The following is a 22,378-nucleotide window of genomic DNA, read 5'->3' as shown; positions in this document are numbered from 1 at the left end:
TAAATGATTATTATAGGTTATTAGCTTTGTATCGGGAAATATGCACGAGTTCTTCAGCGGAAATATTGCGCGACTTTAGGAGCGCAACATTCTTCCACTGAAGAACGAGTGCATATTTCCTGATGCACAGATAATAACCTGTACAATGTAAATATCATAAATATGTTCAATAGCCTGAATACGATTGACAATACTGAACTAAATAGGAAAAATAGTGCAACAACACGCACTGGATTACGTCACGCACCCGATATGAAATTCAGGCGTCAGTGTATGAAAGAATATTGACGTTTCCGGTACCAGTGTAACTAAACGGGGAATAGAAACGAGTATGTTATAATCAGTCATATCCTTGCTTGATCAGTTTTGGTTATAAAACAATAAAATTGGTGTCAAAGTAAAGCTAACACAGCAGCATTTTATGTCTATTAACTAATTTGCATACTTATGAATATTAATGAGAATGTAACAAAATGAAAAGATAAAATAAAATAACATTATCTAAGTACTAATAGATGTACAAGTTAGCTTTGATCTAGTGTTAAAGTCTCTTAGTGTCTTTAATACATTATTTTGTTACCTTTATGGTATTTTAATTTACTCAAAAGTGGATGTGCTCAGCTAATTTGCATAAAATGACCCAGTGTCACAAACAACGAATAAAATTCTAAAGTAAGAACTTTAGATTTAAAACTTTTACCAGGTTGACAAAGTTGTTATCTTTTAGTGATACCATATCAAATCAATATATAAGAAATATGCAAAACTAGACAGACATGAAATAAATAAGACTTTTGTAGTCATTTTGTAGCATTTGCAAAAATGACAGAATGTACAAAATATTCTTAATACTTTAAATTGTACTGACAAGGATTAAATTGTACTATGTGGTGGAATATTGCTGGATATACCGAAACATTAAGCGAAACACGACTAAGAAAAACTATGAATCAGTCATAACAAATAAAATTTGATTATCAATTAAATTACGCACCACAGGTTACGGTAAATGCATGACCTGTATTTGTCAAAAGTTCAAACTGTAGCAAGAAACTCCGACAGCAATATACCAATTGCTTCAGAATCAAAGTGCTAGGGGCGTGAGGGCAGTTTCACATTTCGCTACATCAATTGAGCAGACACAATCAAATCAAGTCAGCTATTATTTTGCTTGGTATTATTCATTGTAGCAGACCTAGCCAGCCGGTAGATTGAGTAATGACAACTCTAGTCTGGGGTTCATATTATGTGTATTTCACGACAGATACGATCCTGCAACTATAACATAAACATTCGATTGGACCACAAGAAACCAATAATTACGAGGTCTTGAACAGCTGATGAATGCACACAACCGATAGTTACAATACATACATGTTTATAAATTCAAACAAATTAAACAAATTATTACCTGTGTATATATATATATATATATATATATATATATATATATATATATATATATATATATATATGGGGAAATATTTTCGCACAAAATGGCTATGACTTTTTAGCTCACCGGAGCAATGCTCAGGTGAGTTTTTCTGATCGCTCGATGTCCGGCGCCCGTCGTCTGTCGTCTGTCTGTCAACATTTAGCTTGTGTATGCGATAGAGGCTGCATTTTTCAATTGATCTTCATGAATATTGGTCAGAATGATAATCTTGATGAAATCTAGGCCGAGTTCGAAAATGGGTCATCTCGGTTCAAAAACTAGGTCACTAGGTCAAATCAACGAAAAACCTTGTGTATGCGATAGAGGCTGTATTTTTCAATTGATCTTTATGAATATTGGTCAGAATGACTGCCTTGATGAAATCTAGGACGAGTTTGAAAATGGATCATCTAGGGTCAAAAACTAGGTCACTAAGTCAAATTAAAGAAAAACATTGTGTATGCGATAGAGGCTGTATTTTTCAATTGATCTTCATGAATATTGGTCAAAATGATTGCCTTGATGAAATCTAGGACGAGTTTGAAAATGGATCATCTCGGATCAAAAACTAGGTCACTAGATCAAATCAGTGAAAAACCTTGTGTATGTGATAGAGGCTGTACTTTTCAATTGATCTTCATGAATATTGGTCAGAATGATTGCCTTGATGAAATCTAGGCTGAGATCGAAAATGGGTTATCTCGGATCAAAAACTAGGTCACTAGGTCAAATCAAAGAAAAACCTTGTGTATGCGATAGAGGCGGTATTTTTCAATTGATCTTCATGAATATTGGTCAGAATGATTGTCTTGATGAAATCTAGGGCAAGTTTGAAAATGGGTTACCTCGGGTCAAAAACTAGGTCACTAGGTCAAATCAGTGAAAAACATTGTGTATGCGATAGAGGCTGTATTTTTCAATTGATCTTCATGAATGTTGGTGAGAATGATAATCTTGATGAAATCTAGGCCATATTCGAAAATGGGTCATCTCGGGTCAAAAATTAGGTCACTAGGTCAAATCAAATTAAAACCTTGTGTATGCAATAAAGGCAAAAAATTTTTAACTGATCTTCATGAAATTTTGTCTGAGTGGTTGCCTTGATGAAATCTAGGTCACGTTCCAATATGGATAGTCTGGGGTCAAAAACTAGGTCACTAGGTCAAATCAAAGAAAAACCTTGTGTATGTGATAGAGGCTGTATTTTTCAATTGGTCTTCATGAAATTTGGTCAGAATGATTGCCTTGATAAAATCTAGGTCATTTTCGAATATGGGGCTTCTGGGGTCAAAGAGTAGGTCACTAGGTCAAATCAAAGGAAAAGCTTGTATATGCGATAGAGGCTATATTTTCCAACTGATCTTCCTGAAATTAAGCCAGAATGATTATCTTGATGAAATCTAGGTCAGATTCGAATATGGGTCATCTGGGGTCAAAAACTACGTCACTAGATCAAATCAAAGAAAATACTTATTTATACTCAATATTTTTGCTCCAAGTTTAATGATAATTGGTCAGAATATATATTTTTCCATGAAATCACTAGGTCAAACATGTTTACACTGTTATAATATGTTATGGTGTGCTTCTCAGGTGAGCGACCTAGGGCCATCTTGGCCCTCTTGTTTATATTTTTTGATATGGCGGTGGGGTTGTGGTTGGTTATTGTGGAAGATCAATCGAACATAAATGCCAGATAAAAGGTCAAAAGGTAGTGAATTCTACGAACTACTAACTACAACTACTATACTGACTGACGGATCATATTAAAAATAATATTTGCTATAAGTGCCATGTGGTGGTTGTAAAAAGTCGCCTCGTACTCGGTTTTAGTGTTGTTAGATTTTCTGGAATTTTTGGATTATGTTTATTAAAACAGAATTCCTCTTAAGTCAGTGCTATGGAACCGTAAGGTGTGTTTTACACTTGTTCACACTTCATTACCATTCATAAACAGACTTGATCCAACTGAGTTTGCTATGTACTAGTATTTGCTTGGTTGCGTTATTTGCTTCAAAAGGATGTTTTTAAAGTCTATTGTAAAATGTTTTCAGCAACTCTAAAGAGTCGTTAAGAAGGCACTCAGTATCTTCCTAGTAGTTTTGAATAACATTAACTATTTGTTTACTCAACAATATTGGTTTTCAAACCCTTAATATTGCTCACATTCTTGACATCCTTTTGTAAAGTTTAAATCTAAAGATTACTTAAAGTACCTGAATATTTTATTCTGTTTTCTAGTTTTTTGTTCAGTGCTGAATTTCAACAGTGAATATTGTATCAATAAGCCCATAAATATCTCAATACAATGCATATGATTCTGAAACGCAAAAACAAAATGCTTTTTTTCTCACGTAAATAACTGCATAGATACAATTCACAATCACGTAAAACAAACATAAATATTCCATGAAAGGCAGTCCCTAACTGTACCCCAGTGTATGGATATTAGCAGGGATGTATACGAGTACTTAATTAATATATACATAAAAATACATATGCGTAATCCGGGTCATACTCGCCTGTTCTGACCATAACTCTTAAATTAGGGGGCGGAGTCAGACGAAAATTAGGAGATGTGCAAGTTCATATCATGATAAAGACTCGTGCAATGTTTCATCAATTTATATCAAATACTTTTTACGCTTGGCGCGTCACGAACTTCGGACGGACGGACGGACACACGCACGCACGGACAAGACCAAATCTATATGCCTCTACCACCAATGAGGGACACAACAACACACTGTTCTCTCATAAAATGGTTCTCATTTTTAATGTGTATGTTACTTTGAGACAATGGAATGGCTGTTTAACAAAATGGTACGTCATTCTGACAATATACATGTAGTATATACAATGGACACGATAGCATGTTACTTTGAGAAAAAAAAAACATGATTGTTTAACAGAATAGATTGCCGCCATGAGAAGATAGTATGTTACTTTGAGACAATGGAATGGCTGTTTAACAAAATAGTACGTCACTCAGACAAGATCGTTTATACAATGGACATGATAGCATGTTACTTTGAGGAAGTAGGATGGTCGTTTCATATAAAAGTACGTAGCTCCGACAAAATAGTTTGTTTCTTTAAGACAATAGGAAAATAGTACGTCACTCTGACAAAATAGTATATAGATTGGACACTATAACCTGAGACTTTGAGAAAATAGGATGGTCGTTTTCAACAAAGTAGTACTTCACTATGACAAGATAGTATGTTCACTTGACATATTACTTTGAGATAGATGGTTGGTGAACAAAATATTACGTCACTTTGAGAAGCATGCTACTCTGAGGAAATAGGATGTTTATTTAAATAATCATAAAATAATACAATCTGACAAGACAGTATATACAAGGGACACGATAGCTTGTTACTTTGAGAAAATAGGATAGTCGTTTGACATAACAATACGTCACTCTGAGAAGATAGTAAATAAGATGGTCGTTTAGAAAATAAAACGTCACTCTGACAAAATATTATGATAGCATGTTATTGTAAGAAAAAAGGGTGATCGTTTGACAAAATAGTACGTCACACTGACAAGAAAGTATGCTACTTTCAGAAAATAGGACGGTCGTTTAACAAAATAGTACGTCACTCTGACAGGACAGTACGTTTGACATTACAATATAACACAGCAATTAGCAAAACATAACAAGATCCTGAAAAGATACTTATCTAAATAAAAAAGATACCGCGTATTCATCTAACAGAAAACAGCTTTGGCGTTCCAGATGCTATCGCTATTCCTAGAATTTCATAGAATTTTAACTAAAAGTGTTATAGATTGACATGTTCTGTAAATCACGAGTCTTCTTTATTGGGTAGATAGTTAACATATCTTTAGTTGAAAGTTAAACGTCCTACTTCATTTCATACACTTTCATTTTCTCAACTTCTCCCACATAGAGCCTATTATCTGCACAGGAATGGGTTATGCCATGGCCATACACGTCTTCTGTAATAATTAAAGCTTTGGTACAGTCTTTTCCCAACTGATGAATGCCTCCCTCACTTCTTACATAGACAAAGCCTTCATTGTCTACTGTTATACCTCTTGGATGTATAAGATTCTTGTCCATGTAGGTGGCTGTGACCTCGCCATGCAAGGTCATACTTATTACACAGTTTAATATTGTCATAGTTTGTTAAGTAAATGGGCTTCTTGTCAGGACTTACAGCTATAGAAGAAAAGTCGGAAGTTACACATCTTATTGTTTTCAGAACATTTCCATGCATATTGAGTACTTTAATTTTATTGTAATGGACCACAATTAGGTGTTGTGCAATGGCAACAAGATCGTAAGTTGGTTCTATAGTTGATATTACATTACCTTCACTTAGCGCACCGGACGCTGATACAGTCAGACTGAGAAGCTTACTCTTAAATTCAGGTTCATAAGATGTCCGTGAAACTATAATTTGCTCTCTCTTGATATTTGAGACACCCCAAATAGAATCACAGTCTACATTTATTTCAGATGTTACTCTGCCAGTTCTAGTATCAATTATCTTCACTGCTTTATTGTCATTGTCTGTAACAGCAAGGTAATGTCTCTGTACCGCTGACATCCCTCTTATACATGGTATTTCCTCGTCATTGCAACAGCTTACATCAATTTCTGAAACAAGTTTTGCAGTTAACATTCTGCATATCTCAGTTGTGTTTTTCATTATTTTCTCTGTCTGTGCGGATGTTACTAGTTTATATCTTTGTACTCTGCTCTCTTCATATAGCATTTCAAATTGACTGTCAAGCTTTGCAATTTCCGGTTTTGATCCTTTCATTGTTATGAACAGTTCACATTTTTTTCCATTCTTCCTGTTTGTCTCGATAGTACTTTTTATTTTGTTTAGTTCATCATGTATGATTTTGCATCTGTCTGACGCTGCTTTTAGTGTATCCTTGTTGTTTTTATCAATGTCCGTTATCTTCTTGTCCATTTCAGATTCAAGTTGGTCAAAGAACTTGTTAATATTATCACGCTGCTTTTTAAGCTCTGCCTTTGCTTGCTTTTTCATTTCTTCTAATTCAGTTTTTCTTGAATTTATTTCATCCTTTCTTTCTTTTAGCACCGTTAGCTTTTTATCAAAGTATTCAGCAAACTTTTTGAATTCATCGTCTTTTTCTAGATCTATAACAATGTCCGGTATGTGGTCGATATTTTGGCATTGGCGATGGTTTGTAGTGATGCACGCACTACATCCAAGCGTGTCACATGACCAGCAAAAGTATTCAATAACCTTTGTTGGATGTTTTGAACATTTTTCTACGCACGCATCAACTACATCTATTCCTTTTACATCAACAGGCATATTTTTCTTACCCTGGAGCACATGGTGTTTGAACGCTTTAAATCTCCCGTGACTGTTATAACATTCTCCACACAGATATTCAGAACAGTCCACACAGAATCCTTCTGCTTCTATCTGTTTTCCATCACAAAAACAGGACTCACAAAATAAATCCTTGATTTCGTCGGATGCGGTTGTCACTGATTTACTGTAATTTCGCGATGTCGCCTTATTTATTATTAGTATTTATATTCTCACTGCACTGTAAAGTTACAAAATCTATTTTGTTCATATAAAATAAACTCTACGAAATAGCCAAGTTTGACCTAACATAAATTATATAAAATGTTCATAATGTGTAAATCGGTCTCTTTTTATCAGTCCATGATGTACAAAAACGAAACTTTTTATCAAATAATCTCGAATTTATCGCCTTTAACAAACTTTATTTTAGTTTATTTAATCTATTTTGTTCATATACAATTAACTCCACAAGATAGGGAGCGAAGTTTGATCTCACTTGATTTACAAGAACGAAAAGGTTTATCAAATTTAATGGTATTTATCGCTTTTATGAAAATGTCAATATCTTTCTGCATTCTACTTTATCTATACCTCTATAAGTATACATTACTTCCTTGACGATATTGATTTGGTAGAGTCATAATATTTGCATAGCTCAAGCGTATACTATAGATATACGTTGTGCATTCGGGTGTAAATGTACTTTTAATATTGAACTCGTCCAAGTAAAGGGGTGCTATAGTTTACTGAATACATATTTTATACATAAAACACACCAACCAATCGGACATACTAAACTTGTCTCGTTGGCGCAGTAGGTTAGAGTGAATGTCGCATACAATGTATAAGATGTAGGTGTGGATTCGGATCCCGGAATGGTAAGACTTTTTCTTTCTTTTTTTCTTTTTTGATAACTACAATGTATTATGTCCAGCTTTTTTTTTTCAAGAAATAAATGTGCATTTTTGTGAAAGCAAGTTTGTGAATATGCTTTATGTAAAATATGTCACAGCAACAATGTCGAAACCGGTGTATAGATACAGCGATGACGTTAGAGAATTTATTAGAAACTTGTACAAATTTTGTATGGAAGAGAAGGAATCTGGTTTGAAACTTTCACTTGCTCGTGCCTGGGAAAGATTCTCTGCACTCACCGGCGTCAGCAGATCTACGGCCAAAAGATTGTTACTGAGAAAGATGCCAGACAACAGAATGAGAAGACAAAGAGTAACATCATCTTCGGTAACTTCAACCAGGCTGTGGTGCGAAGACCTATTGCAGGGATGTACGCACAGAAGAAAGTTCTTCCAACGTTGGCGAATGTTCATGTTGCGCGTGATGAGATTCCTGAAAACGTCGTATTCAACGTTGATGATTCAACAGACGATTCAGAAACTGACACTGCCATGAGAAAACCAACATAGTGGGTTTGCGACCAGCATGGGTCCAAACCAGCCTGTGTATCTGCGCAGTCTGGTCAGGATCAATGTTGTTCGCTAACAGTTTCTCCAATTCCAATTGGCTTTGAAAGCGAACAGCATGAATCCTGTCCAGACTGCGCGGATGCGCAGGCTGTCTGGATCCATGCTGGTCGCAAACCCACTATGTTGGTTTTCCCATGGCACGGCTCATTATTATATTTTTTTTCTGATATGAAATAAACTTTTAGAGAAAAAAAAATAAAAGAACACGAATGGAAATAAATGGAGAAAAAATAATTCAAAACGGTAAAGTCCAGGCAATAAAATATGATACGTTCTTTTTGAATTATAATTCATAATACAATAAAAGGAAATTCTGCTTGGTTTCGAACCCATGGGTTGCGTGCAAGCCATGTATCAGCGGCAATCACACTTACCAATACACTGTGCAGTCTTTGATCGCAACTCGGTTAATTTCTAATATTACATACCTATTTCTTATGTAAATCATCAGCCGAGATGATCCAAATCCCAGATCCACCTTACTTAATAAACTCGCCCAAAGGTCAGTTTTGAAGGTCAAAGTATATATATAGTCGTAGGATTTCTAAAAAAAATGATATTTCGTTAAAGGCAATAGGAGAACATCTGTGCATGATATGTTTTCGTTTTCCTGTTATTTTCGACATAGTGACTCAAGGGCATATAAATGCACATATGTTACTACTTATCCTTCCATTTTAAACAAATGCACAATATACAGTTCATTTAACTTGCAAATGAAGGATACCTGCAAATATAGACCACATTCTGATTATTCATAATCAACCTGTATACACAGGTTTGATTGCGTCTATTCCATTTAAATAGGATTGTTTTGCTAAATACAAAATTTGTAGGACGTTTAATAGATAGGAAATCGAAGATGTTTAACAACCGCCTCGGTAGCCTAGTGGTAGAGCGTCCGCTTCGAGTGCGAGAGGTCGTGGGTTCGATCCCCGGCCGCGTTATACCATAGACGTGAAAATTGGTACCAGTAGCTCCCTTGCTTGGCGCTCAGCATTATAAAGGGAAACTGGCCTCTTCTCTCATAGCCTCGTGGTGATGAATTCCATCAGGAATGAGGTGTCGAGAGTGATTAATATAAGTTGAAGAACTTCCTTCGCAATCGACCTAAAAAAAATTATGTATAAACTAAGATGTTTAACAAATACATGTACTAGTATTCTGTGTATTTACGTTAGAGCGAACACAGCGGCCAGGTGATAAAACCGACTGACTGCGAAAGTAGGGTTTGTGAGTTCAATTACCCACTCCTCCAAAACAAAAAGTATTAAACATTCGGATAATTGTCTCTTATATGGGTGTTTTATACCTGGGTTACCGGTGGCGACTATAAATAATTTTAAGCACACACACACGCACGCACACGTGCGCGCTGTGCATCCACGTCCTAATCACAGTTTGTGGATCATTATTGTATAATGTCGTATGCATTGTTATATGAAAAGGATAATGTACATTTAATGAAACTTTTAATGCCTCCTCGCTTTCTTAACTGTCTAAAATAGAGAAAAGTAGAAGCTTCACAGGTCGCTCAACACGACAAAAACGAAAATGTTGCAGGCTCGGTTTGATTGAGCCTGTTCATGGACGGTAGTGGAAATGCATGCTACCGTCCACGCCCTCTAGCCCCGGGTTGAGCAGAACTCAACATTTACACATGCTAAAAGTACAAAAAGCAATTTAGAGATGCATTCAAACGGCGGTGAACATGGAACCTTCAATGATACACGTGTTGAGGCGTGTAATTCCATGAAGAGCGGCGTTTGGTCCCCAGATAAAGTAAAGGGTTTGCCCCACACGAGAAAACAATGGGCAGAACTAAACAAACTGGAATTTAGGAAGGGGATCTGAGGTTATGGAGCCTGCGTATCACAGGAACTATCGAAAGACAAAATTAAAAAGCAGGCACCATATCCAAGGGGTGATTGAACAATACCCAAAGCTATGAAAGCGGGAGTATTGGAACCACCCAGGCCGAAATGGTCATGTTGAGAAACGAAACAGTACCAATAACACGAAAGTGCATTCACATTTAGCGACATATGTTGTAGATTTTATTTTGAAATGTCAGCAAAATGGAAAACATGCTATGTTATCATAATATCTACACTGCATATTTAACGAAAAAAACGAACAATGTAATAACAATTATTGTCTCAAATTTACAAAAATTACAGTTTCAATTTAAGGTAGAAAAGTCGGGGTAAACATTAATTGCCTTCTTATCTTTTTATACATCGAAGTCAAACTTAAATTTGGTTTCATATATGGACCGTATGTCGTTGAAATTCGATATTTGTGTACCCTTATAAATGAGCGTTCTCCATGAATGCAAAACTATTGACAACAGTTGATTCTGTAATTCCAAAGGATATTATAACAGATTTCATTGAATGGGATTTTTTTTATTGAACGTTAGGGAACTAAGAAACTAAACCTATTAAGCCTTTTTTATATTTCCGACTGACAAAATTACGTCCCTTTTTATGTTTTATTTATGGTATTGTCAGAAACCTATATCACATATGGATGATATATAATAAATATATACTTTGGCAATAGTGATTTTCTTCTAAGTTTATTTGTTTTAGTAGGGTGTGCAGCTGTACTTAAGTGAGCGGTTGATAAATGGAGGACATTTAACTTCCGAAATAGGATATTCTTTACACGGTGACTGAGTTTTTATTCGTATAGCTTATCCAATGACCTCTTTCTATATGTTTTAACTTTCTTTTGCTTTTTAATCCCCCGAGTGGTGGGGGCCATAGGAATTGTCTCCCTAAAGGATTTTCATGAATTTTTGGATAAAAAAATCACCTCATCAAGATGATGTGCATAACTCATTAGTCAGCCAAGTCCGGTCAAGGTCAAGGTCACCACTCAAGGTCAAAGATTTGAGCCTTCCATTTTTTTATCCGCTCTGCATCTCCTAAATCCATTGAAGGATTTTCAAATTTATTTATATCATACATGGACTATAAAATTTACTTACAATGTCAATTTTTAGACCCAATACCTTCAACCCTTTCACTATCCATAGTTGTGGTAGTTGATATTACAAAAGACCGGTGGTGACGTTTCACTTCCAAGAATTCATGATTTCTGATTAAAATTCGTGAAGTAGAAATCATGAAGTATTTAAATGAAATCAAGAATTCTTGAAGTGGTATTTCTGAAATCATGAAATCGTGAATAATTGAATTCTTGAATTCTTGACATGAAATATGGAAATCGTGAATTCATGAAGTGGTGAAATAATGAATAATTGAATTCTTGAATATGTGAAATACTGAATTATTGAATTCTTGAATAATTGAAATCGAGAAATTTGGAAATCATGAATTTGTGAATTATTGAACTTTAATAATTCACGATTTTGCGTGAAATTTGAAAACAATGAATTTGCGTGAACATTGGAAACAATGAAATTGCTAATTAGTGACCTTGTGAATTACTGAACTTCAAGAATTCACGAATTCATGATTTCAAGAATTCACAATTTTTGCGTGAAGTTCGGAAATCGTGAATTTTTAAAATTGCGAATTATTGAACTTCAAGAATTAGTAATTTTTGCGTGAAATTTGGAAATCGTGAATTTATGATTTATTAAACTTCAAGAATTCATGAATTCACAAATTCAAGAATTCCCTATTTTTGCTCGAGATTTCGAAATCGTGAATCTGAGAAATCGTGATTATTGAACTTCAAGAATTCACGATTTAAAGAATTCACAAATTCCAGTATAAACGTTTTTTATATGAAATTTGGAAATCGTGAATTTGTGAATTATTGAACTTCTAGAATTCATGAATTCACGATTTCAAGAATTCACGCATTTTGCGTAAAATTTAGAAATTGTGAAATCTTAAAATCGTAAATTATTGAACTTCAAGAATTCATGATATTAAGAATTTACAAATCTCGCAATAAACGAATTTTATATGAAATTTGGAAATCGTGAATTTGTGAATTTTTGAACTCCAAGAATTCATAAATTCACTAATTCAAGAATTTAGAAATTCCCAATTTTATGCAAAGTTTAATAAAAATCGTTTATTCTGGAATTTGTAATTCTTGAAATCGTCAATTCTTGAAGAAAAATACATGTAAATCACGATTTCCAAATTTCACGCAAAAATCGGCAATTCTTAAATTCGTGAATTCATGAATTCTCGAAGTTCAATAATTCATTAATTCAGGATTTTCAAATTTAACGCAAAAATCTCGAATTAAAAAATTCAAGAATTCAAATATTCACGACTTCGTGATTTCACAATACCACGTCAAGATTTATTTCCCGATTTCATTCAAATAATTCATGCTTCAATTACTCAATATTTAAAGAATTCAATTATTCACGATTTCATGTCACAATTCAAATTATTGAATTCTTGAATTTTTGATATGACATATGGAAATCGTGAATTCATGAATTCAATTATTGACGATTTTATGATTTTACAACTACCACTTCAAGAATTCTTTATTTCGTGTAAATACTTCATGTTTCAACTATTCAATATTTCACAACTTCATCAATTCATTTAAATACTTCATGATTTCTGCTTCACGAATTCATACTCGGAAATCGTGAATTCTTGAAACTGAAATGTCACTACTGGTCTTTCGTAGGATATAGCTGTCTTTCAGACTAATTTGTTTTATTTTGTTGCAATTATTACTGGGACAAAACAGTTATTGCACGAACAAATACGGGAAACTTTTTTGACAACTTTCCGAAAAGGAAATAGCAGTTCTGACATTCATTTTCTTACAATCCGGTGGCAATTGTTGTTTTTGTTGAAATATATACCTGCAAAGTCAGACTAGCTGATTATATCTTTTGTTTGGCGATATCGGAAGATGCTTTTCTCCTAAATCCTACATACAACGGACGGAGGGAGTTGATTTTTGTCTCACAGATTTTTAGTCGTGGCCTTAAAAGTTAGGCTCTTGTTGCTCTGACTTCAGACAAATTGTTGAGTACTCTGGTGTAATTACACTTTAGATTTACCTTAATTTTATGTTTTCCTTTATTTATCTGTTATTTATGCACTAATGTTAGAGCCTTTCTCAGTGGGGATTTTATTCAAATTGTGTTGTCTAACATGTTGAAGATAGGGTAAGTGCGAGGTTGGCATGCCCTAAACGCGTTTAAACCCCAGTTTCCTTTATATAGGTTACTGACGTGTCCAAGGCGGTGCCCCTATTTTGAACTGGTTGTTTTGTCCGTGTTGTATTGTCTGTTGCATATATTTTCTTCTTTGTTGTAAGCGTTTTTTCCTCCTCCTCACTCCTCCTATTGTCCCCTTCATTCCCTTGCTACATTTTGCATCCCCTCCCCTTTTACTTTTAGCAAGTTTTCGTGGCTCCCCTTTGTTCTGGCAGCCGGAATCCTGAACCGGTACACGATTGTTTTTTCTACTTGTGTGTGTCGTTTGTATGCTTGTGAGTCTATAACGGTGCCCTACTGTTTTCTTATGTGTTGCTTGTTCGTTTTTCTATGTTATTCAGTTATTCGTGGTTGTATGTTTATCTTTGGTACACGAGTGTCTGCGCTATTGTGGTGGTTTACGTTGTAGTGTGACTGTTAGCATAAATTAATATGTACTTGTTGATGTTTGAAGCAACCCGTCTGAAATATTTTTCTATTACAGCTTCATTTTGTTGCGCAAATGCGTGGCTCTATGACTGTGACTTTGGTGCTCTGTGCTTTCGAGAAATCTACCCTTGTCTATTATCTTCTGTTAGTTCTATATGCTAGCCTTAGAGACATAAACAATTTTAATCTAAAACCAACGTAGTAATTCACGAAAATGTGATTAAACACAAATATTTGCTCTTCTATTTTACATATATTATCATCAGTGTCACTGACGCAGTGAATAATGTTTTTTTTTTATATTTAACAGACTAGAGGCAAGATTTGTTATATAAAAATAAAATCCAATTTCATTAAATCTCTTCGTTTTGGGTTTTTTTTATATATGTGCAATTACTTATAGACTGAATATCAAAATATGGATACATTTTCGCTTAGATTAATATTACGCCCTAAAATACCATAAAACATTTTTATGTTTGTACTTGAAAAGTTTAAAAATAATCACACTCTTTAAGCAATGCAACTATTTCTCTACTTGTGCACCTTGCATCTATAACTCGCCTTTACCAAGAGTATTCACATTCGTTTGTACTATTTGCGTTCATGATACGCTGTTGCTTTGGTATATCATTTTAAATAAACAAATTTTGTACCTCTTACACCCTTTTAACCGCTTTTTATTATTCCATAATCTTCTTTTTATCCTCAGCTGATTTACACTATGCTATTACCAAGCCTTCTTTTCTGTTATTATGTGAAGTTTTTCTAATTGCCTCTTTTATGACTACATCACGGATTTGAAGCCCATATTTGATTAAGGTATTCACTTGTCCCAACAATGTCTTTACGTGATTTTTCAGTTAAATTTCTTATTACAATGTTTAATTCCTTCACATCAGTACGTGTATCTAATGAATGGGGAAGATCCTATATTTTTTGCACCCGTTTTGAAAGATCGTCTATCTTCTTATCCAGTTCCTCTTTCAGTGTTGTCACTGCTGTATTTAACATATCTGTAAATTTCCTGGTTAAATGATGCTCAAACTTATCTATTTTTGAATTAAAAGTTTTTTCTAAGTCAGCAAATTTTCTTTCCATACTATTTTCCAGTTTCAAAATGGCCTGTATAACATCCACGTTTTCACAATATTTATATTCTTTGGACGCACTTGTATTACCACAAAAGCCCACGGGCTGTACAAAAGAGTTAACTGTCTGATCTAGCATATTGTCTGTATCATTACCTGACAATTTCCCTTTTGCATCTTTTCCTTTACTCCTTGATTTCTTACCGTCCAGCATAAAACCGTCCTTGCATTCACAGGAGTAAGAACCAAGAGTGTTCACGCATGCTTGTTTGCAGTTTGCTGTTCCAGTTAGACACTCGTCTACATCTGTTAATTACGATAAATTGAATACGAATATTGTGTTAATGATAAAATAGCAACTATTAAGCGGTCATGTGGAATATTTGAACTTGCATCTTTTATTTTCGTTTCTTGTGTTTCTGAATATATAACAAATTTTATTTAAAATCATCTTGACATCTACAGAATCAACAATGTAAAGTGGTTATGATTAAGTCACATACATACATGTAAATTAAGGACGATAACATATTGCCATTTACATAAACAACACCATTGTAAAGAGAAAATTCATTCAATCTATCTGAAAATCCTTCGAAAGCTTGGAAAGCAACAAAACAAAAGATAGCCGACTCGAGTCCATACAGTCTGTTCACAAGATGTAAAACTAAACTTTTTCCACCCCTATCATCGGCCCCAGTGGAACTCATAAAACCTAACTACCCTGAGACTTGAAGCGACTACTGTATATTGGGCTATATTCGCGGAGGTATAATTTTCGCTATATTCAACATTGACAGCCCGAAATCTAAACACCGTGATTTTTTGTAACGCGAATATATACATTTCACCAAGGGAGACCAATCTTACAAACTTTACTCATTCTTACATTGTTACTTCCCCTGCAAACATGATCCCATGATATCCGACATTTTCGTAAAGGTAGAATACTCATAGGGCTAAACACCAAGAATACAAGAACCAAATGTCAAAACACGGACATTGTACGAGTACAACTTGTCAGGTATATTGATACATGATTATAAATCTGTCAAATAATAGACTTAGCAGACGCGGTTAGATACTTGTTTTTCTAGTCGTTATCATTGTAATTGCTCAATTAAATATAAACACCAGGTTTTTATGAGTACGTCATAAGAAGCTATTTACCATGTGTTTCGATACATGATAAAGTATTGATACAATAGGGCCTTGATGGCCCTGTATCGCTCATCCGAGTTTAATTGCTTGCTTGAATAAATCTCTTTGCTAAAGCTTTAAAAACAAAAGCTAGGTGAGAAGGTCTTGGTAAAGATTCTTCAAGGTAAGTACTGAAATCTGTTAAAAACTATACAAATCTCTTTGCTGTAGCTTCGAAAACAAGAAAGCAGGTCAGTAGGTCAGGGCTTAGAACATTAAAGATGAGTATTGAACTATTTTTGAAAGTTACTGAGATGGTCCAAATTTCTATGCTGTTACGATCGGTGTGCAAAACTGTACATGGCATCCACATTTCCAGGCTGTATCTTAAAAAACAAGAAAGTAGGTCAGTAGGTCAAGGTCACAGTCAAGTGACCCCTAATTACTTGGGGTCATCAGTTAATTATAATTAAAGAATCTAGGAAGTATGATCAGATATTTTTGAAGTATTTTTCCTATATAACTCATATACAAGTGACCTCGGGGGCGGGGCCCCTTTTCATCCCAGGGGCATAATTTTAAAAATCTCGTTAGAGAACCACTAGGCAATGCTACATACCAAATATTAAAGGCTTAAGCATTGAACTTTAAGACAAGAATATTTTTTCCCAATATGTCTATGTGAAACTTGGAGCACCCGGGGCAGGGCCCCTTTTCAACCCAGGGGGAGGGGCATGCAATTTGACCAATTATGATAGAGGACAATTAGGCAATGCAACATACCAAATATCAAAATCCTAGGCCTTGCAGTTTCAGGCAAGCAGATTTTTAAAGTTTTGTCCTTTATAAGTCTATGTAAAATTTGGTACCCCCTGGAGGAGTCCTCTTTTCACCCCAGGGACATAATTTGAACAAACTTAGTAGAGGACTACAATGTCATGCTACATACCAAATATCAAAGGCCTAGGTCTTGTGGCTTCAGACAAGAAGATTTGTAAAGTTTTTTCCTATATAAGGCTAACTTGGGACCCCCGGGTGGGGCCTCTTTTCACCCCAGGGTTTTAATTTGAACAATTTTGGTAGAGGATAATAAGGCAATGCTACATACCACATATCAAAGGCCTAGTTTTTGTGGTTTCAGAAAAGAAGATTTTAAAACATTTTTTTTCTATATAAGTCTATATAAAATTGGGACACCCGGGGCGGGGTCTTTTTTCCCCCAGGGTAATAATTTGAACAATCTTGGTAGAGGACCACCAGGCAATGCTACATACAAAATATCTAAGGCCTATGTCTTGTGGTTTAAGACAGAAGACTTTTAAAGATTTTTCCTATACAAGTCTAGGTAAAACTTTAGACCCCCGGGGCGGGGCCACTTTTCACCCCAGAGGCATAATTCGAACAATCTTAGTAGAGGATCACTAGATGATGTCACATACCAAATACCAATGCTCTATGCCCTGTGACTATTGACAAAATATTTTCATATTTTTTTCCTATATAAGTCGATATAACCTATATGACCGGGGCCATATTGGACCCTGAACAATCTTGGTAGAGGACCACTAGATGATATTACATACCAAATATCAAAGCCCTATGCCCAGTGGTTTTGCACAAATATATTTTTAAACTTTTTCCCTATATAAATCTATGTAAACAATGTGACCCCCAGGGCGGGGACATATTTGACCCTAAAGGGATAATTTGAACAAATTTGGTAAAGGACCATTAGATGATGCTGCATACCAAATATCAAAGCCCTAGCAACTGTGGTTTTGGACTAGAAGATTTTTAAAGGTTTCCTTTCGGTTGCAATGGTAACCAGAGTTCTGTATGCAATTCATTTCTTTAATTAAATTTCAATGAGGATCATGCAAGAAACATTCCTGTGAAGTTTCATCAAAATTGAACTGGTGGTTTAGGCTAGGAGGTTTTGACGGACGACGAACGACGACGGACGCCGGACAATCACTGACCAAAAAAAACAGTGGTGAGATTTTATTTCAATACATTAAAGAACTAAATTTCGTACAAGTATTGAATTATAATCATACGCTATATGCGTTTCTATTCAGACGACAACAACAGACTTGTTCGCGTGTTTATGATTATTTGCATGTCTTATAAGAGAGACCTCCCTTTCCGTTGTTTACACCCAAGGTTTATAATTCGCGATCGAAGTAGTTTCCGCGAAATTTAGACACTGTGATTTCAAAACTCTTCAAAAAACGCAAACATTTGGCACCGTGAATATATCCCGCTAAACAGTATTTAATGCTGTAACACAACACATACATTGCTAGGTTTTGCAATAATACTGGTATTCTTTTACTCACCGGAGCATGATTTCGCATCATCATTTAGCTTGTAACCATTGAAACATCGACATACATAGGAACCAATAAAATTTTCACATATTTGTTCACATCCACCTTGATTTGTCTGACATTCGTCGTCATCTGAAAATCGTAAGAATGATATTAATAGGGATTTTGGAAAACATTTTACAGCGTCTCCGTGTCAGCAAAATAAAGTTTTCATTAAAACGTTATCTTCAGTTTATCTAACCTTAAAATGCCATAGCTATATTTAAAAACATCAAAATCATTACGAGTGTTTTGTTTAAAGAACGTCCTGCTAGTCAATAAACAGACAATCTCAAGATATTTTGTTCAGAACAGGAACAGAAATATAGACGAAGAACATATTTCTCTTGATTCCTTTGTACAAGAATTCAATCAGTTCAAAGTGTAAAGGTAAAATAAATAGACAGTTCCTTTGATTCCAATTCCTGCATTGACAAAACCGTAAACTCATCATTAATCAAGATTAATTATTTCACACTATATAATTATGTATGTAGAAAATATACCGTAGGTAACAACTTCAAGATAAGCCACTCTTGATGTTATGTTCGCCACCACGTTTCCAGCTAGGCAGGTATATTCTCCGCTGTCATTCACAGTCACATTCGCAATGATCAGTTCTATTGACGTTTCATTTAGTAAAATTTTGTTATTCGTGAACCACTGAATCTTTGGATATGGACTACCTGACACGTTACAAGTAAATATCATATCCGTTCCATTTAGTACTGTTTGGTTTCTCAACTCCGTCTGAAATACAGGTGCCTCCGAGCAGAACGGATTGACTTCTTCTAAGTAAGTCACATTTGACATGATGTTGTCCATGGCAACGTCTGAGTCTCCTATCAAGGACGATTGATTCTGGAACAATTCAATCAAAATACCTTCGAGGTTAATGATGTATTGTCTAACGTTATCTATATTCGGAAAATCTTCCGCTTCGAAGGCAGCATATAATTCCGATATCGCATACAGAACACAGTCTTTGAAACCGCTGCATTCCGTAGCATTGAAGTATTCACTTGAAGTATTTGACATGGCATTCAACCAAATCTCAAGAAAATTTACCGATTCTATTGACTCCTTTTCTGCGTTTAAGCTTTCCATTGCAAGTGTAGTTGAAGAATTAATCTCACTAAGAAGTGGGTCATTCATAAGAGCTGCTTGTGATTCGTTCAATGCTCTATTCAAGTCATCTTCAGTCAAGTTATAATCACGTTCTGCATAGGCTCTACTTATACCTGCATTATCCAGTGTCATATTTTCAGCGAGGCCGTCAAGAGTGAATTGCTGAAGCTGATCATTCAGAGAGGACATTTCATCCATGTAATGTTTTGATTCATTCACAATTTCATTTAATGATCCAAACGCTTCTTGCATAAATTTCATTAAATAAGCGGTCGTTTTGCATTTTTCCTTGAAAATGATTTTCCGGCTGTCGTAATCGTTGTCAGTGTTGTTTTCAAATCCAAGAATTTCATCTACAATATCTATACTGTCGTAACTGTTGTTGGAAAATTTATATGTACCGTTTTCTATTCCAGCCTCCCTTATATTCCGCAGATAAGCGTGCATTTTTGCAGATGCTCTGAATTCCAGTTCTCTACGTTTTCTTCCAATGCCCCCAATTAATTTACTCAGCATGTCGATTGTAGCTCGTGCCGCGTTCCATAAACTCTGCACGATATTTTTGAAGTTGATTCTAATAGTTATAGTTTTCCATCCTAATCTAAAGGCGTTAACATCACAAAAAATGTCGAATACTGGTAGATCGTGTGTTGACAATTCAACATTGAAACCACAATTTCTCACGTCAAGTAAATTCTTTAATCCGATATCTATAACCAATTCAAGAACTTTCGCAGCAACTCCGATAGCAATTTTAACTCCCTCTAATACAACTTTAGCTGCTTCAAGGACACCTTTTGCATACTCTAAACCTATCTTGGCCATGTCGAGCAAACCCACTGCAACATCTAAAACTACACGCGATTTATCAACGACAATCTGGGCTACAGAAACCGCACCTTTAGCAACATCAAAGGCAAGCATTGGAGCTCTTACAAATATTTTCGCTGCTTCCAGAGCTAAGTATGCTGCTCCCCGTACAACTCTGCAAGCCAGATTTGCAGCAAGGCATACAGGATCTGGAACTTTAATCATACAACTCGTAAATCTGCAGCAAGGGTATGGAATTTTAACCCATCCCACTTTTTTACGACATATCTTACATTTAACTCCTGGAATGCATAATTTCTTACATGACCGGATTCGACAAAGATTATCTACTTTTCTTTGAGCTGCCTTGAGTTTTCTCAAAGCATCTTCAAACGGCTTCTTAGCGGCTTCTAACTTATCCTTTGCTCTTTCTAGTGCAGCAACAGCACTGTCAAACTTTCCATTAGCTCTTCTAACAACAGTTTGCTTTTCTTTAAGCCAATTCTGTGCCTTTGAAAGTCCTCCCTGGGCAGCTGTGAGCCCCTTCTGAGCCTGGCTTAATCGTTTATTAGCCATATCGGCAATGGTATTTACTACTTTCTTTAGTGCGTCTAAATAACTGTCTTCGAATGAGTTGCTTCTTGTTTGTATTTGTCTCCTTTTCCTGCTCTTTGCAACAAAACGTCCTTGAACTTTATAAACAATATGATGCCATTCTGATTTCATCTCTGCCGAAACATCTAATTGTGCCAAGAATATGTCCCATATGTTCCCTTCCGTGTAAATGTATAAACCACTATTGGTTATAAAAAGATCTGTCGTCGCCTTCATTCCAAGAAATTGCGCGTATACTTGAAGCTGAAGAGAAAATTTGTTTTTATCAGAAGAAAGTGCTCCACCGATGCCTCCTCCTGCCTGGAATTTAATAAATATATTCAATACTACTAAGCGGGATGCTCTTCCGATAAATCTCAAAGCTTTCTCGCCTTCAAAATGTTTTTTGATTTTCTCAAATCGGCTGCATTTAAAAAGATGATCGACAGACTCAACAATCTCTAAGTCAAACTCTCCTAATTTCAACCCAAAAAATTTCACATTGGTGGTGTACTTCAAACCAAATCCAGTGTATCCAGACTCAGAAGAACTTATTACCAAAGAGTTGGTAACTTTTTCCATAGCATTCTTCAGATTAATTTTGACAACGTCAATTTCATTCTTAATGATATTCGTAAGGTTCTTAAACGCGTTTTGAGCTATAAATTCTGTGTCATCGAAAAATAACTTAACTTTGTGTTCTATTTTTTGGAATTCCTGCCAAAGTTGCTCTAAGATTCGTTTCTTTTCTTTCCAGTCACCTGACAGAATATTATCGAAAAGATCGGATACAAGACTTTTCATTGTTTCAATGTTTATTTCAATATCATCAGCCAAGATTAGTGTCGTATTTCTAAAAATGATGCCTAGCTTTTTAAGTTCTATTCTAAAACGAACTTTCAGTCGATCTAATATATCTTTGAAGTTTAGTATATCTTCTTTAATGTTAATATCAAGAACTGCTTGAGGAGGCTCGTAGGTAACAAATCCGAATGCTTTGTGAGTATTTGAGATACCCCAGTCAGCCAGCATTGGAACACCCTTAAATGGATTGATTTCCAGCCGGAGAGAAAAGAAGAAGCCCGGTGGATTGGCCTTCTCCCCACACCAAACACGATGAGGACCTGAAAAATATATTATTTCATTAGACATATTTTTCATTAAACATCGATTAGAAAGTAAAAATCAATTCAGGGCTTATCTTTTTCCTTCCAGTCTTGTTACACTGATAGTTTGTGATGTCCTACGATGGAATATAAATTACTTTATTCTGGCTTTCCAGTTATAATGGCGGAGAAAGAACACCGGTACACTCCAGAAATGATTACAGATATGTCAGAGATATGGATAGAACGACACGCCACTAATATACCAGCTTGATAGCAGGTATAT

At 35.2% G+C, this 22,378-nt stretch overlaps 2 protein-coding genes across 2 annotated transcripts in view; both read right to left on the bottom strand.

Annotated features, from left to right (window-relative positions):
* Window positions 1–5,481: 5,481 nt before the first annotated feature.
* Window positions 5,482–6,762, bottom strand: LOC128546356 (uncharacterized). Its single transcript, XM_053516793.1, has one exon. It carries the CDS (start codon window positions 6,760–6,762, stop codon window positions 5,482–5,484), a length of 1,281 nt encoding a protein of 426 aa, XP_053372768.1.
* Window positions 6,763–8,377: 1,615 nt separating this feature from the next.
* Window positions 8,378–22,378, bottom strand: part of LOC123559761 (uncharacterized) — a 37,251-nt gene continuing 23,250 nt past the window's right edge. The window contains exons 17-19 of the mRNA XM_053552360.1: window positions 18,961–22,110; window positions 18,425–18,547; window positions 8,378–15,251 (exon numbers count right to left, since the gene is read on the bottom strand). Of these exons, the coding sequence (XP_053408335.1) occupies window positions 14,785–15,251; window positions 18,425–18,547; window positions 18,961–22,110 (3,740 nt within the window). The 3' untranslated portion in view covers window positions 8,378–14,784. The remainder of the gene's footprint in view (window positions 15,252–18,424; window positions 18,548–18,960; window positions 22,111–22,378) is intronic.

This window comes from Mercenaria mercenaria, chromosome 10 (genome assembly GCF_021730395.1).
Source record: "Mercenaria mercenaria strain notata chromosome 10, MADL_Memer_1, whole genome shotgun sequence".
Classification (NCBI taxonomy): Eukaryota; Metazoa; Mollusca; class Bivalvia; order Venerida; family Veneridae; genus Mercenaria; species Mercenaria mercenaria.
This window is presented reverse-complemented; position numbering and strand designations above follow the sequence as displayed.

Excerpts from the sequence above, each read along its gene's own strand:
- LOC128546356 (XM_053516793.1), bottom strand. The coding sequence starts at position 6,762 with ATGCCTGTTGATGTAAAAGGAATAGATGTAGTTGATGCGTGCGTAGAA.